Source organism: Manacus candei, unplaced genomic scaffold (assembly GCF_025592945.1).
Source record: "Manacus candei isolate 608988 ecotype Guabito, Panama unplaced genomic scaffold, ASM2559294v1 h1tg000011l, whole genome shotgun sequence".
NCBI classification, from domain to species: Eukaryota; Metazoa; Chordata; class Aves; order Passeriformes; family Pipridae; genus Manacus; species Manacus candei.
Window position 1 is genome coordinate 8,988,995 of NW_026138059.1, and position 18,198 is coordinate 9,007,192.

At 36.0% G+C, this 18,198-nt stretch overlaps 1 protein-coding gene across 2 annotated transcripts in view; it reads right to left on the reverse strand.

Annotated features, from left to right (window-relative positions):
* The window catches only part of SNTG2 (syntrophin gamma 2), a 146,528-nt gene that overhangs the window by 43,816 nt on the left and 84,514 nt on the right, over positions 1-18,198 (reverse strand). For both annotated transcript variants that reach the window (XM_051778116.1, XM_051778117.1), the window contains exons 9-11: positions 17,676-17,803; positions 7,365-7,494; positions 927-965 (exon numbers count right to left, since the gene is read on the reverse strand). In XM_051778116.1, the coding sequence (XP_051634076.1) occupies positions 927-965; positions 7,365-7,494; positions 17,676-17,803 (297 nt within the window). The remainder of the gene's footprint in view (positions 1-926; positions 966-7,364; positions 7,495-17,675; positions 17,804-18,198) is intronic.

Below are 18,198 nucleotides of genomic sequence, written 5' to 3' on the forward strand. Positions count from 1 at the left end.
ATGTCTAAGTACATTGTAAGATGATGAAATGGTGACATGGGACAAAGTATTCAATATGTCAAACTAATAAATATTTATTTGATCCTGATATGAAGAATTTTTTGACTCAGCCTTTGACTTCTATAATAAAAATTCTGTAATTAATTTCTGCAGTAAAATGCTATAAAAGGCACCTTGTCTGTTTTTCACTTCTATAATCTACAAACCCAGCATTTTTGAAAACAGTCAGGATTAGGCTGTGTGTTCTTGAGCAATAATGCCAGATTGATGCAATGAAAGCAGATGTAAGTGTAACTCATTAGTTTTGTAATACAAGCTTCAGAGTATTTTCCAGAATTAATTAATTAGCCTGGAAAATGCTACTATTTTATTTTACAAAGCACTGTTACAGGAAGTAAGAATGCTTCCCAAAGCAGTAAATTCATTGGACTTCAGGACATTTGCCTAGTTGGAGTAGAAGAAATATATCATCAGGCTTCTGAGCTCCAAAAATCACAGACAAACAAACACAGTCTGAATAGCCTGATAGATGCCAAACAGATCAGATTTGGAATTCGCTCCTTGGCTATCTGTGCATATGATGTAAATCGAGAGTTAAAAGACTCACTACTGCAGTGTTGCATGCAAACATACACTACGCTTTCCAAGATCTGGCTGGGAGTTCCATTGTTCCCCTCTCATGTATTTCACGGTTCCATCTAATCCAGTTTTTAGGTTTACAGTGGAAGATTCTATTCAATATTGTGGATTAGTAAGAATAGTAAAAATCTGTTGTATTCAGTAGGTAATTTCAGAATTTCAAACCATAGAAAACTTGGTTTTAGAATTTTAAAACTGACTAGATATGCATATGCAAGCTCTACAAATTTTCCAACAATGTAAACACAAGAATTAAAAAAAAAAGCATAATGTAATAGAAGTCTTACCTGGTCTGAGGGAGAACAGCATTTATTTGCCATTTTCATCTATGACAGAGATGGAAGAACACACAGTTATTTATATGCTGAAGAGTTTCTGTGATGCAATTAGCATTGATTGACTTAGTTATGGAATACAGTATTAATACTTCAAAATTATATTTGTAAGAAATTAAATCATTCAGTGCTTAAATACTAGATTTTTACTACTACATTGAATTTAAAAAAACCACCAATATTTGAAAGACAAAAGCCTTTTATCAGAGTTTGCATTACATCCTTCATAAAGATTTGCATGTATGAACTTAAATTTGCCACTCTGAGTGAAAATATTGTACTGTACTGTAGACACTTCACTCAGTTAAACAATTGCTTAAGCAGACTTACAAATGAGGTCTGTGATTAAGTACTTGTGAAATGAAGACAACAGAGTGTAAGATGTGTTGAAGGACGAAAGGAAAATTGTATGGGCTTTCCTTTTAGTTTGCTCTTCAAGATAAAGTTACATCTCTCTCTCTTTTTCTCTTTGTTTAGGTAATGAAAAGTTTTGTTCATTTTGGCTTTTCTCTGGCAGTCAAAGTTTGTCTACTGCTTATCTATGCAAACCCTGACATATATTCCTTTCTTTAAAGGGTAACACTTAAATGTGCAGTGTTGATAAGGATAGATAAGAGTCTAGAAAGAAAAAGATTAGACTGGAAAAAGACTCCCCGATACTGCAAAGAGTAAGCTGAAAATTGTCCTAGAGCTGATGAGTACTTGCAAAGGACCTTGTCATCAAAAAGCCTGTTTAAGAAGACATGAAAGGTTTGTGATAAGGAAACCAAAACCTATACAAATATGCACATGGAAAACTACAAATGCCACAGGAAACAAGCAGAAGAATTCCAGGGGAGTGACGGAGGGTCTGAGGATGAGGTGGCCAAGATACTGGGAGCCTGGGGCATCTGCCAGACCTGGTTGTCACCTGGGGTTGTGTGCTGGAAGATCCTGTCAGGCCCTTGGAGTGGCCCTGCCATGGTCCCTACTACTCCCTGCCACCCTAGAGGAGGAACAGGGACTACCACAACAGAGGCAGGTCACAGCCTGCAGTTGCACAACCTGCAGCATAGCACAGGCATGGATCAAAGACAAGAATGGAACTAAAATTCAGCTGCTAAGCAGAACAAGGGGCCCTAGCAAGGTTCCTTCCAGGTCATGCACAGAGGTGTGGCTTACCACAGCCTGGCTCCAGGCTGCATGGCTGCACTAAGCCAGAGCAGGCCTGCAGCACTGAGGTGGGGGGAAGAGGTGGCAGAGATTCTTGACGCCCTGTCAGTAACAAACCAGTGAGAACTCAAGAAACTCACTCTGTAACTTGGTTAAAACAAATTGGTGACATGCCCAGTGTCACAGAAGGAAGCAGATCTCACCAGTCTGATTTGTTGGTAGGCTTAATCCTGCTAGAGTAGTTGTGCAGGACATAACGAAAAGACACACTACTGACTAATGTCAGTAGAAATACTGATACATCCTGCCCATATTCTGCCCCAACCTTGCTCTTGTGCTTCAGACAAAAATATACACACAAAGTAAATACATAGAAGCCATGTTATACACACGGAAAATATAATTTCCTTGCAAGTATCCAAAACCTTGCTGAATAATGAGATTACTATAGCACAAATCAGTGCAAGTGAACAGTTACAGATGTGCCTGGAAAAAAATGTGTGAGACTGGTCATGCCGGTTTTTCTGCACAATGAGGGTAGAGTATAGTGAAGTGCACCCTCATAAGCAGTTCAGCTTCCCTTTGGGAAGAGGGCAAGAGGGAAGAATGCATTGGACTCCACAGCTATTCACTGCACAATCTTAGCTCATCCCTGTTCAAAGCAGGGATGTCTGCAGCCCTGATGTAACTGTGGGGAAAGATCATTTTACGTCCCTATGTTATGGGGCTGAGAAGTATGTACTCTCCACTTCACCTGGCAGCATGTGTTCTCTATATGCCTCCACAGCTGGTGCAGAGAGACAGGAATGGGATACACTTACCTTGTTGGCAGTGCATAGGTTCTTAGCACTGCACTACAGTAATGGGAGCTGGAGACAACAGGGGAACTAAAACAAAAAACCTGGATCTGCAAAGACTGCAGGCAACTTTGAAAAGGAACTATTAAACAAATTATAATTTCTATATTCTGTTCTGAATGGATACATACAGGACAGGAACAGACTGGGAAGGAAATAGTTCAGAATTGTTTACCTAAATCTAAATACGTCTCGGGTTGGGATTTATCTCACATATAATAAACCTATATTCTCTTTCCTGACAGCAGTGAGAGTGAAGGATTCTGACAGGCACCTATTTTTTTTTTCCTAGCTATAATAGTATTTAACTATTATTAACTCAACTGCAACGCAGAGTATCACTTAGATACGTGTTTACATGAAGGAATAAAAGAAAAAGTTTGTACAGTATAACATACAATTAAAAAAGTTGTAAAAGGCATAAATATGATCTGGATTAACAAACCTACTTTGATTCCAAATTTTAAGTTTCTACCAATCTCCTATGAAACTGTGTGAATGATTTATAAAAACCATAAATAATGCTTAAAGTGGAACAAGTGCATCATAACTTTTTCTCTTATCTGCTTATGAGCTACTCATTTATTTATGAATTTTTTTTAAGAAATAAGACCAGTAGAATATAGTGGGAAAAAATACAAAACCTTGAGAAAATTATAAATATAAGAAACAAGTCTCTGTAATGTAGATGAACTGGCAGCATTACCTTTAGATGCTTCAACCCATTATGACTTCATTAATGTTTGGAGCCATATTTCAAAGAAAAAAAAGCTATCTAATAGCTGGCAATTTGAATGGTGCAAAATAGGGAGAGAAATATAAATTATCCCAAAAAACTCTCTTCTAAAAAATTATTTCCATCACAAGTTGTCACTTCAGCCTACAAAGAACCCTCCAGCAAAAGAAATTAAGAACAGCAGCAGTGAGAAGCACATGCAGATTAACTTGCTTCCTGTGCTTCTTGTTACATCATGGAATATTCACTGACAGTTTCTGTTACCTCTCTTTCCTCAGTTTCTTCAACTGCACCTCCTTCTGCGAGAAAAGAAGTGTATGAAGAAATAAATCGGAGGTGCTGATTCACCTCTATTTATTTCTGCCAAAGGTAAATGTGAAGAGCTTTGCAAACATTGAAATCGGGGACTGAATCACAAAGGAAGATGATAGGGTAGTTTGATTCTGGTAGAAAAGTATGTGAAAAAAACAGAATATGAACAGAATGATGAATAATTTGGAGCAAGGGTCCTCAGAAAAAAAAGTAATGCATGCTGCTTGCAAAGCCAATTGTTACTAGAAGATTTTCTGAGCTAAGCATACAAAGCATGTATCAGTAAGGAGGGCTAAAAAGATACCCTTACATTTTTCTCCATGTTGCAGTATTCCCTGTGCTCCTCTGTCATCTAAGAACTAACTTTCTCCAGGCTGGTACCAGAATCATTAGTTCTCATCTACCAAGTAGCACTTTCTAAATATGCTAACATACAGGGGCAGCAGCCTTATGCAGTGACAACTCCTCACATCTTCACTGTTGAAAGATGATTCCTTCTTTACACTTGATCCCCAGAGAGCTTGTCTTTGTATAGAAGTTAGATGTTTCAGTACTTCAAAAGAGTAGTCTGACAATAGCAGAAGTGTCACATTGTGGCAGAGCTATTTTTGTACTACCTACATTAGGACTGTCTTCTGGCATCAGCAGAAGATCTGACAAAGAGCTGCCAGTTGCTGAATGAAACTGTATTAGGGTAAAATAAAAAAAATGAAGTATATTAGGATAAAGTGATACAGGAAAGCTTGTGTGCACTCTAAGAAAACAGTCTGTATTAGAAGCTCTTTAAGAACTAAAATTCTAAGAGAAATTATTCAAAATTTTATGCAAATATGTAGGACAAAGGATGTATACAAGAGTAGCATGAATACACATGGATTAAGTAAGAACGGTGCAGGAAAAGTTGCTAAAGTCATGAACCAATTATCAGCAAAACAGCAAAACAAAATCTAAAAATATGTGGAAGTAAAATGTGAATAATGGAAAATATTGCTTAAAAACTTAGTAATATTTTAGGTCAGGTAAGAATGCTGATATCATGCCAAACGTATCAGCAAGAAGATCCATTGTGACTATGTATCCAGTAATTAATTTCCATACAGAGATTATGGCATAGTACAGAACAGGAAATGACTAGTTTAAATATTTGGAGAAGCAACTGAACTTAGAGTCAGCATAACCCATAACTAGATAAGGAAGATTCTGGATTTCTGAATAAGTAGTGATTATCTCCTGGAGAATGGGAGAGACACTCTACAGAAGCGGAAAAGTGCAGAAACAGTAAAGAGGTCTGAAGGAATTATAGATCCATTCCCTAATGTCAGTTTCTGAGGTATGACAAGAAAAGAAGGATTCTGTGAAATGATAGCACTAAGGTAATAAAACGCATTCAAAATGGACTTGCAAGAAGCCCAAAACAAAGGCTTTACCCTAAGCACTGTGGACGGTGGTCTATTTGGCTGTCCAGAGGCAGCAAGTGCTCTCCAGCCTCCTTCTGCTGTAAACTTCTGTCGCACTTTAACCCCACAATCCTCATCTTAAAACTGGTTTGCCATAAAAGGGATTCTCACTGACTATTACATCTCCTGTTCTGATGATCAGTAATCAAAATGCTCTGGTTGGACCTTTCCAGTTGTACCACAGGCTGCACACCTAATGAAGTCCATGAAGTCCAAGCAAAAAGTTTATGTGCTTCTCATATGAGCTACATAGAGTTTACTCTATAACATAGAGTAACCAAACCCACAAAACATGGGAATTCATCTGTTCATGACATTCATGACTGTTATTTCTCAGACCTTTCCTGGGAACAGCCACTTATATTAACACCAGATGGACTACTTTGTTTACAGAATTCAGTGTTGTAATAGATAAGGGAGAAGACCAATGAAACTACTCAGACAGGTCCCAACACAGTGAAGATACTATGTCAGGACATGTATTACTGCACATAGTGCCTTTGAAAAAAACAGGCTAGCATGCTATGATAATAAAAGTTGCTGCTTGCACTTATAGTCACTTTTTATTGTCTTATTCACTTATATCCTTGGAGTGTTTTTTATTCAGTTGATTTCATTAGAAAGAAAAACAAATTGTCTAAGTAACTATGAACTGGAATTGTTCTAAAAATATTACTATGCACTTTCTTAGAATTGTCAAATAATAAAACTGTGTACATGATGTAAATCACTAAATAGAGAATATTCATAAAGAATGCATCATAAGCAAAAATGATTTCGTCAAAGAGATTGCTTAAGCAATTGAATATTTGAAGATTTAACAGAATACATGAACTATAGCGATCAAATGGAATTCCATGTAACTTTTGATGACTGGAAAAATAAATTAAATTTTAAATCTCTTTTAACCAAAGATTTATGTTGAAATCCAATACAAATTCTATGCAATATAATCTGAAGAACTAAGCAACAGTTCATCTAGAGTACAAAGCATAAAATTAAAGTCACGTTACTAAATCATAATTTATAAAAGATGTTACGGATTCAACATATTTTAGAAAAAATATTAAAAACCTGTACAGGCAATTCTTTCAGTGATAACAGTGCTTTTATATTTTCATCACTGATTTTTACCATTTCTTAAAGATAAATATATTTTCAATATTGTACATTATCCAGTTCCCTATTTAACTTTATGGTTCATTCCAAAATCTTCAATAGTTTTTAGCTGTTCTTTGTTAGAATAATAATGTGCCGTCCAAATAGCAATTTTCTGTTTCTCCAAGGATTAGATAATACTTCAACAAATACAACAAATGTTACTTATTAATTTACAGGAATAACTTAAAATAGCATAAGCACCTTTATACTTCTAGAGAGAAAGGAGAAATATAGAATAATATGATCTTAAATAAATCAACTCTTAGACAACTTAGAGAGGTAAAAATAACTTCTCCCAATAAGCATCTGTAAATTGCCCTTCACTAGCCATGGAATTTTCTCACGCCTACTTCAAAATCAACAAATGTTAATTTCAAGCATAGTTTAATTAAAAAATGTAAAAATTATATATTTGGTCATGTCTAAAGCTCTGTGAAATTACCACTACGGATAAATATTTTGCCTAAATAAGTCTTAAAAATAATAAATGCAATGTTTTTCTACTACTCTCTGTTCTATGATAACACTGCAAGTCCTGGAAACTTCATGATAGTTTTGATCAGACCACCTCTCCCTGCTTCTTCCTTTCTCTTTTACTCCTCATACACAATCATTTTATATATTATCTCTTAAATGTGAATTGTTTTCTACCCTTTGAAAACTAGAAATAATTTTACAATAGCATAGACAAGAAAATATGCAGAAAGTAACATACATTTTGAAGTGTCAAATCACTGATGTTAGTTGACATTGCTCTCAGCCAGTCAGCACTCTCCTGGGCTGTATAAAACTGAAGTATCCCAGTACCAACTCCATCGAGTGCCAGCACTTCAAATGCATTAGATCTGCAGTAAGAAGAAATATATCCATAAAGGAAGATACATCAATTTTCTGAAACTGCCCAATATTTATCAATGTTCAAGTGATTTTTATGCTTTTTGACAAGTTTTGAGTGTTTACTTTACAAATCAGAAGAAAGGCAACAAAAAGAAGGATAATAATGGGCAGTACCAGGAGCAACAGATACAATAAGTACTTTCTCTGTACCAGCACACATGTGCTGCTGATCATTTACTTCCCCTGAGTATACATAATACGTTCGTAACTGCCGAACTTAAGGTAGTCTATTAAGGAAGTACGCATTAGATCTTTTTGAACAAACATATTTTTTTTTTAAACCGAATTGCCAATTTTCTTCATTGTGTTTTAGCTTCATTTACTAGGAATGTATGAAGATGCAAAGAACTGTCTTCCTAACTTTCATTTCTTGGTTTCCAATATTTTTCTACATGTCATTAAAAGTAATGTTTACTTTAAGCTCTTTTATGACATAGGAATTTGAAAAATGTACTCAGGAGTTTCTTTAAACATTTTTCTGTAAACAAATTTCTCAAAACAGCATTGACACATGGGAATGGGCAATTGCATTTTATTAACTTTTAATGCAACTTTTACATGTTTATAGCATCTTTATTCTGCAAATGCCAATGATTTCCTCACTATCTGCAGTAAGTTACTGTTATAGGTTAGAAATCTGAGAGGGGGAATTTTTATTCCCCCTGCCCCCTACTGCAGGAAAGACGGAGTTTGAATGGAAAGGAGGAAGGGAGTCAATTAGCCTTACAAAAGAACTAGCTGGCCAGACCACATTCCTAACAGATGGCCCATCAGATGCTGGGGGGAGAGGGGAGGAGTTTTGGGAGGGGGTGGGGGGGCTCTTCTCAGAAGGGGAGAGGTTCAGACGGTGGAGTTCTCTCTTTCGGACAGAGATGGGGGTCTGCGAGCATGCATTTGGAGAGAAGGCCTGGAAGCCTGTCTTTCTGGCTTCTTGTCCTGCTCAGCCCTGACTGCTGGCCTCAACTTGCCTGCGAGTTGTCTTTTGTCTCCAGCCCGGACCTGCTGCGTTTTCATTGGAAAGTCTCTGTGCTCGCTGGGAGAAAAGGAGGAGCTTTTTGGGGCGCCATCAACTGAGAACCACAGTGAGTCCTGTGGGGGTGGACTGATTTTCCTTCTGCCCTTCTTCCACTGGGGGAAGGGCCCCCCGTTGTTTCTTTTCGGCTTCTCCCATGATCTGAGACCATCCCCCAGACCACCCACCCCGTGCGGTGACCGCCAGAGCCCAACAGCACCCCCTGCAAACCACGACAGAGTACTGCAGGCTCTGCACTTCCAGTGATCCAACAGTGCCCCTGCCAACCGTGATTAGAACTGTGCTAAAGGACAGAGAAGTATTCTGACCTTTTGTCTTTTGTTTGAAGGGGATTTTTGGGTACAGGACTACTGTCTAGTTTTTTTTGTGTTCTGTTACTGTTCTTGTCAACATACATTTATCTTTTAATAAAGGGTTGTTATTTCTTCTGTTTTTTTTCCACTCTTCCTCGATTAAAACCCCTTAATTTTGAATTTACAATTGCTGAGAGAGAGAAGTTTGGTCTATCTCATAACTCATCCTCTTTAGCAAACATTCCAGTCTCTTTAGACTGAGACAGTTACACATTGTGTATGTATGTCTGAAAACCCCTGCCTTTGGATGATGGTGGGATATGCTTTTTTTTACTATAAGATTTTTCAATAGGAACAACAAAGGCTCATCAAGTAGTTGCATGGAAGTACACTGATGTAAATGTAAAAAGAAGTGACATGCAACAGTTGCAGTAACTAAACTTCAGAAAGATTCACAGATTATTTAAATGCCTATGACTGTCAGGAGAATTATATTTCTGTCATATACTACGGTGAAAGACAATTATAATTACCTGAACGATTGTGTATATGTTTGTTGTGTATATAATATGGAGAATATCACTACTATCTTCTACATTTACAGACTATTTATCTATACCTATAGCTGTATTGCTTCATTTTTGGTACTAACTTAGAAGAAAGCCAACTACTGAATCCAAAATACTGCTCTATGAAGTTGCTGAGTTTTCCTAGGGTTCTCTGATCCAAGGTGGAGTCCTCTACTGCTTAATCTATCATATATGCCAACATAAGCATTCAAAATGACACACAGTTTCATAGGCAGTAATTCATTCGTGACTTAGTGAAAAAGTTATTTAACTAACCTTTGTCATTTTTAGGGATTTTGATGGTGAATGGGAATACTGAATTCTATTCCTTGCCGAAAAGGGTAACATCACATACAATATTAATAAGACAAAGTATCTGAATAGATATATATGACAGGCTTTACTGTTACAAGAGTTATAAAGTGTTATACTTGCTTTTTGCAAAAATTACATGCTTGGTCTGAAGACTTAAATATATATAAGCCGATTCCCTGTTTTACTTTCATGATTGAATTATTATGGTAACTACTAACACCTGGTGGCAATGGTATAATTCTGTGTCACTTTCATTTGAGAAAATGTTTCAACTCTTCAGAAAGAAAGAAAAGGTCAAACCAAATCCTTTTATTGTCTTCAAGTAAATTGAATCAATCACCTCTCAAGCACATTGTTCTTTTTACCTAAGGCTCTGACAAAGATCCCAACAGTGCTGTAATGAAATGACTTATGGAATGATCTTGTCAACATCCCATTGAGACAGTGAAAATTCCTTATTCATTGATACACAGTGGAAGCTGGAAACAGACTTAATTTGGTGCTGTGAAGAGAAGCAACTCACAATACCCAGTTTAGATATCCAATTCAAATATCAAAGCTATGATGGTAGAATCCTTACCCAGTGAAAGGGCAATCCTTGTATAGGGCTTCATCACTGAAAGTGTGCTCAGCTGACTCTTGCTCAAAGGGGTGTCCACCAAGACAGCCCTTCCTGTAGAGCTCTTCCCTTGCTCCATAAGACTGACACCAGGACATCCTTCCCCAGGATCTCAGTTTGGTTCAAAGTATCTGATGTGCCAATGGTGGTCACGCTGCCTGATACATGTGACTGAGACCTTTGGGGCACTGCTCTCCCCACTGTGCTGACTTGGGCAGGAAGGTAGTTTTACCTGAGAGCAGTTTAGTGCATTAAATGACACAGGAAACAAAAGAGCCAAGGCTTGTCAAAGAAGAAGATATCAGCCATGAAGTCTGTGCTAGTAATACACTGATTTTACTCTCAATTTTAATCAACTTTATTATGATTATTTCTTGCCTTCAGTTTCAATAATTTCCCTCTGATGATACCATAATACATTGATATTGTTCCAGGTATCATACTGTGTTCTGAAAAGCATAGTGTATAGAACCCTACAAGTAAAAACAAATATTAAAAATAAAAATAAAAGTTTACCAAAATGAATGCTGAGGCTTTTGTTTTAAGTGAAACAATCAATTCAAGCACTGAGACAGCACTAGAATTCAGGAGAAAATAAATCTGAGAGGCTTAAATGCCATGCCTCTCTCTCTACCATTTCCTCGAAACATAGAAAAGAAAAAAAATAGAGGCAGGGCAAAGCACCTATTCCTATTAGGTGATGAGGAGCTTTCCATTTAATACCAAATAGTAAGTTTGAGAGGTCTCAAGATGCTATAAAGTTGCTGTAGTTTTGGTTTAGGGTTTTTGGGGAGGGTTGTTTTGTTTGTTTGTTTGTTTATTTTGTTTATTTGTGTGTGTGTGTTTGGTTTTTTTTCTGAGGTTACAAGATCATTTTAAAACACAGTCAGAGGAATTTGCCATCTCTTCTACTACAGCAGTTGTGGTACTGACTATTGCAACTAGAACCAGAAATGAATATTTTCATTTCCTAAATTCTAGAAATTTGTGTCAAATTACCCTCACATTTCTTGATTTCAAATTTGTCTCCCAATCTTTAACTTTGTTTCCTTTAAGCATTTCTGCCAAGGAGCATGAGGCACTGTTTTCCATACTCAATCTCTTTCTATCTCATTTTCATGATGAAATGATGAATGGACCTGCATTCCTGGTCTCCTCTGGGGTTTGTTTATGGCAATAATTTCTTTTAATAAAATAAACACTCTCTTTGTGAGAATGGCAGAGAGAGTAAGAGATGAGCATTGGAAGACTTCAAGTTATTTTTTTGACATTGACACTTTTAAACAAATATTGTTAATTAATATTAATAAAGTATATTTTGCCATACAGTTGAAATGAGAAAAGCTGAATTTTTACTTTACTGGAGGCTAAGAATTTCAACAAAACATATTTTTAGATTTCTTAGTGTCTGTGGCATGTGAAACCATCCCTCCATTAGACTTACATAACTATTTTATTGTGTTGCCCTTATAAAAACCTAGATGCATGTCTGACAGCAGTTGTTTTACCTGAAGATTACTACCATGCTGATACAGACAGACAGATTTGATCTTCCCAGGTCCTAAATCAGTATTCCTTCCTGTTTGTATGATTTCTTTGATTTCTGAGTTGAGTTTTTATTGCTTTTGTTTCAACATTTTCTTGTGGTTTGTTTATAGGACTATCTGACCGTCTTGCTAGAATTATTTATATTTAAACTGAAGTTTTATGGATTATGGGTGGATTTGGTTGGAAATTCTTCATAAAGAATTATCTGAATTACTTAATCTCTCTGAAATGTCACGTTAAAAATAATATTATTTTATATTGTAAATGTCATATAGTCTTGTACCTTAAAAAATGTTCAAACGTGCTCATATATCTGGACTATTAACAGAAACTACGTAGCTAAAAAGATAACAAAGCATTAAACATAAACTTGGATTGCATTTTATGTTTGTGGTATTTTGGGGGAGCATTTTGCTTCCAGCATTGTAACTTTGGTTTATTTTTACTACACTTAGAGCAATCAAATAAGATAACTGAAGTAACATAGACATTATACTTTTAACTGATGTGTCAAAAAACGGTAAGCAAGTACTCATTAAGGTTTTGTAATTCAAACAGATTATGTTTAACACCTAGATCTTTCTCAAAATGGTTTATTTCACTTCCTAATTTTCAATTTATTTAACTAATTAAGGCATTTTGTTAACTTACTGAAATGTTAAATGGAAAATACAATTCTTAAGAAAGATTCTGTTAAAAAAACAGTGAGTCCATTAAAAAAAATCAACTACACAATACTCTGTAGTAATTTCAATGGCCAGAATAACAAGGAATAGAAAGCAACACCTAAATCTAATTAGGTCGTTTTGTATGGGGATCATAGTTACATGAGCTCATTGATACGGGACCTGAATTACTTCCACTCACTTCCTCAATTTTCCATATTCTAAGTAAGCATTTTTTCTTCAGTGTCTAAACTCATAATGTTCAAGGGGTTATAGCTACTGTACCTTCACTCAAAGCTCCAGTCAATACAGTGTATAAAAAATATTATACAGTACTACCAGTATCTGCTATAAGGACTAAAAATACTTATCTACATTTTCCCAAATAACAATTTAGACATTTCATAAGAAAACTGAAAGACTACAATGAGTGAACTACATTCTCCACTTTCTATAAGACTACTTATCTTCTATATCTTAAATAAACCCCCCTAAAAAACTTACTATGAACTACAAATTCTTCTGGCTGAGAAAGACCTACTGATCTCATTATTTCTCTGTTAAACTTACATCAGACTTATTGACCAACTCTATCCTCAATATTTGAAAAATGTTTCCATTACCAACCACCAATTAAGCATATTCAGAGCAACAGCATTCTCATTGTATATATTACCTTACTTCTTACAGAGAAAAACTACATTGGTGGATTGGTGAGAAGTGTAGAATAATAGAAGTAGTAATGCTATATTATAAAGGCAATTGAATAAAAAAAATTATTGAATTGCTAAGTAAACAAAAAGATTAATCAGCCTGCTGCATAAAAATATTCAGATAGACTCCAATCATATCAACAATATGACATGCACTAATTCAGAGTGATTTCACTTCTTAATACAATGTTTAGTCTTCCATTGAGAAGAGGAATGGCATCTACTACATTTCTTAACTTTCCTTTAAAATATTCTTGGCAATTTTTTTGCTTTTGTTTTGTGGTATGGACAAACATACTTGGAAGTCACACTGCAGTATTTTCAGTCATTCCTTTATAAGGAAGGAAAAAATATATCCCATTGTCTCTTGTTTCTCTTAATATGTATGGTGCTGTCAGAACCTAAAATATATAAAAAAACATGTTCCTTCCTGTGTCATTAAGTCACCAGTCTTCCTTGGAAAAAACAATTAAAAGTCAAGTGTAATGAAAGGCCAAAGGCAACTCCTTTCTCTTCAAATGAAAAAAAAGAATAACAATCAAATAGATACACATGATCCTGGCCTTCTCATGACACAAGAGTAGTCTGAAAATATGCCCTTTTTTTACCAATGTTACCAGAAAACTCATATGGAATACAGAAGAATTTAAACTGCATAGTTTAACCCCAAAGGAAACAATACAGCTGAATCTGATTAGATTAGACTAGATTTGATCTAAGGCAAACTAAAAGTAAACTACAGTCTAACAGACAACTCTAGCTATATAACATATTTCCAGTTGAAAAATGAATACTGAGCAAGATGCTGACATGCCGTACATTGTCATACTTTGTTGTTTGTTTTTTTTTTTTTTTAAATAAAGGTTAACAAAAAGATGGCATTCAGGAAAAATATCAGACTCTGCTCAACTGTATGACAAACAATCTTTTTTCTTGTTCCTAAGGTTATCTGTGAGTTATTTAATAAAAAAAAATGCTGAAAATATGAAACAATCTCAAAGATTGTTTGGAGAAGTGAATGAGGTCAGAGGAGCCATCCAGACTGGCTGATGGCAGTTTACCACATCAGAACAGCAAGAGTACCTGGATTGACATTTACAGACACTATACATAGCATATACAATACAATACTATATATTTTTAAAAATCAGTTTGAGATTGAGTATAGTAACAAAAGTATGGAAAGTTCTGCTGTAGTCAATTGCAATAATTGCCCAGATGTAAAAGATGTTTTCCTATCAGGGAAAAGAGGAATTGAAGAACGCAGAGTGTTCATTACCTGTGAGTGGACAGACAGCAAAATGATCCTACAGGCTTCAGTAACCTTTCATAAGCCATAATATTTTGCATAGTCAAAAAGCAATGCCAAAAGCCAAGGGGTTGTAGGTAATTTTTGATGGAAAGAATTATACAGCCCTCTCTGAATTTAATTCTGGTAGGAAGTAGGGGAAAAAGACCTTTTATACAGTCCATCTAGCTGAGCAGAAGGCACACAGCTGTGTATGTGACACTACAGATGATAGTTCCAACACTTCAACAACTCCAACACTGACTTCAAAAGTAACCTGGCTGTTCTGGTGCCAGGGCACCTCTGAAAGACCAGTTGAGGTAACTTAGTGGATAAAATATAATGAAGCATTGCAACAATACAAAGTTATGACAAAGAACACGAGAGAGACAAAAAGTTACAAGCATGACATGACATGAACTCATATAATACAGAAAAAACAGGCATGCTGTCAAAGACTGTATGCAAATAGGCTTAGAGTAAATATTCAGAGTATGGAAAAATTAGCAAATTGGTCAGAAGGATCTGTGATATGTTCAGGGAAGTGAATTGTAATGGACTCACTCCAGACTTTAGACTGATGGCTGAAATGTGAAAGGGAACAGAGATGTGTAGATATGGCTGAAAGCAGGATTGTTATTTAGACTGATCACAGGTTTTATGATAAAAGCAGTTTGGCAAAAATAAACACTTTTAGTAAGAACATGGAAAACACCTCATCCACAGTTAATCTCAAGGCAGTATTGCTTTAATGCCCATATAGATGTTTCTGTTCATTTATCAAAATAAGCAAGGAGCACTTACTAGAAGTATCATGGGATGGTGATAAGCTGTGTGGAATTACTTCATCTTCCTTCAGAGTGTATACAACAAAAATGGAAAAAACCCACCAGTAATTAAGGAGTGGTATGTATACTAAATATATATGGGAATGAGATGCATCACAAGAGAATTAGTCTCTGTAAGATTGAAATTGAAAGTACTAAGCTCCTCAATTCTTACAAGAAAAATATATCTGTGAGTGCTTGATCCTGGTCCAGCAGCCAACCATCCACACTGCTACTCACTCCACCACCCTTCTCCAGAGGCACAGCACAGAGAATATGAAGAATAAAAAAACTCATGAGCTGAAAAAAAGGCAGTTTAATAAGCAAAGAGAAGAGGAAAAGCCCCCAACAAACCAAACCACGACAAAACAAGGGATGCAAAGGCAACCACTCACCACATTTCACAAGCAGAATGATGTCCTGTCAGTCTCCAAGCAAAGGCTAGCTCCCCTCAAGCCCCCTCTGCTTTGTTTTTATTGCTGAGCAATGATGTCGCGTGGCATGGAATGGTCAATTTGGTCAATTTGGGTCACTGGCCCTGGTTGTGCCTCCTCTCAACTTCTTGCCTACCCCTTGGCCTATTCACTGAGTGGGAGCAGAGCAAGAAAAAGAGAAGGCCTTGATGGTGCGCAAGCACTGGTTGGCAACTACCAAAATTTTGGTATGCTATTAAAATTGCTTGAGTCACAAACAAAAACACAGCACCATATAGATTACTATGAAGAAAATTAGCTCCATCTCATCTAGACCCAGTACAACATCTGAAGGTGTTTTACTTCCAAGAATTCTCAAAATGCACATGCTACTGTTTTGTGAACTAGAATCCCTTGGGATTTCTCCATCTAATGGGTGAAGTGGACAGCACAGGAGCAAAACTGCTTCAGACTATCAGGGTGGTAACTGAAGTTAGAGGTTTAAACGTTCTATCTTCTTTCACTTATCCTCTACATTTTAGAATATTGATATTAAGTTGACGACGTGTTGATATCTAAATCTGCACACTGAGATTTGTTCACTTAATTCACAGGAGAACTTCTAATCCTTGAATGGTTGGGATGGATTGGGAAAGGTTGGACAACATGAACTGGTCAGTTGAAGTAGGGAGGAAGAAAGTGATGGAGGAAGTGATGAGAGACTAAATAAAACAGAATTAAGAATTCAAACAAAGTCTATGGAAGAACTTAAAACTTTTCTGGATAATTTATTATTATTCACCTTTAACACAAAATCTGGGAGAGGAGCTGCCAAGTGGTTTAGGAGATTAATTGCACTAACTTAAAGCAGAAAATCTGTCCTACTAGAAAATAATGATTTTCAGGTCATTTTTAGGAAATGGGTAACAAATTTGGTACAGACCAAGAAAGGTTTTAACATGAATTTCTAATACCTCCTGGTAGCAGATGACCTGTACTGTTGATGCTTCAATAGAGATTATCTCCTTAATACGTATTAGAAGCAAATAAAAATAGGGCAACACATAAAGAACATGGAAAATAACAACAGCGAATGAACTCCTGTTCTGATACATATGGACTATTTGGCCCACAACAACTAGCAGATTTGAGGCACTCCTACCACATGGAATGATGTCTAGGAAAAGCTTATGTATGCTGTGATGTGTTAAACTTTTCTCAAGCATATTAATTATTGATGCTTTATTAAACTTCAATTTTGCTTTCATCTTTCCTGAAGTCCAGTAAAATCACCTCTGACTTCCTATTCCACAGCTACTTTGAGAACCATCAGTTATGTCTCTGAGTTGCAAAAAAATTCTATGATCAAAAATACAATATATTTTACCATGTACTTTGCCAGAATCTCTTGTCAATATGAGTTTCTGCATGACAGTGATAGCACAGTCATGATGATTGTGCATGGTGTTACCATTCATAATGAAAAAGGAGAGTTAGATGACAATATTAGAATTTGCGAATATAGATGTATTCTATAAGAGATACAGAACCAAATGTAGTACCTTCAAAGTTAATTCAACTAACGCTAAGATTAACCTTTGTACTAGTTGCAGATGCTCACTGAATTCCCAAGATACAACAGATTACAGAAATGTATTTGTAGGAGCTTTACTTTATCTTTGTAGTCACCATGCATGTCATTAATCTTAAGAGAGGATGAACTGCACAGATGAACTTTTTAATGACTGTCATATCTCCACTCAAATAATTCTTATAAAGCCAACAGTCCACCTCAAAACACTTGTACAGCTAACTAACCCAGTGCTTCCCCTTTTAGATTACAAACCTTAATTTATCTGTTCCAGTTTTGTACCTCGAGATTCGAGCCATCGACAAAGGAACTGATAAGGTGTCTAGCCAGCGCTTCTCATATTTTGGTTCATTAGCTATGGGTGAAGAAGGTGATGATGGGGCCTGTGTAGAATAAATGAGAAAGAGTAAGAGCAGTTTATATGACAATACAGTGAAAAAGTCATGAATATGCATCTTTGGCTCTGTTTGTCTCAGAAGTGAATAATCATAGCAATGAAAGTACACAAGAAACTCAGAATTTGGTAGAGAAATAAAAAGAATCATTCATGTAGAAAGGAATGCGACCCATCTTGATATTTTGCTTGTGATGTTAATTTTAATAACTGCTACTAAGAAGGAAACAGCTTTTAGTCATAAATACCCTGAATTTTCTCTAAATGTGACATAAAATACATCCTTAGTTTAAATTAATTTGGTCTGTACATATCTTCTACATGCCTCAAAAAAATCATCAGAGAAAAGCAGACAAATAATATCCTAATTAAATACTACATTAG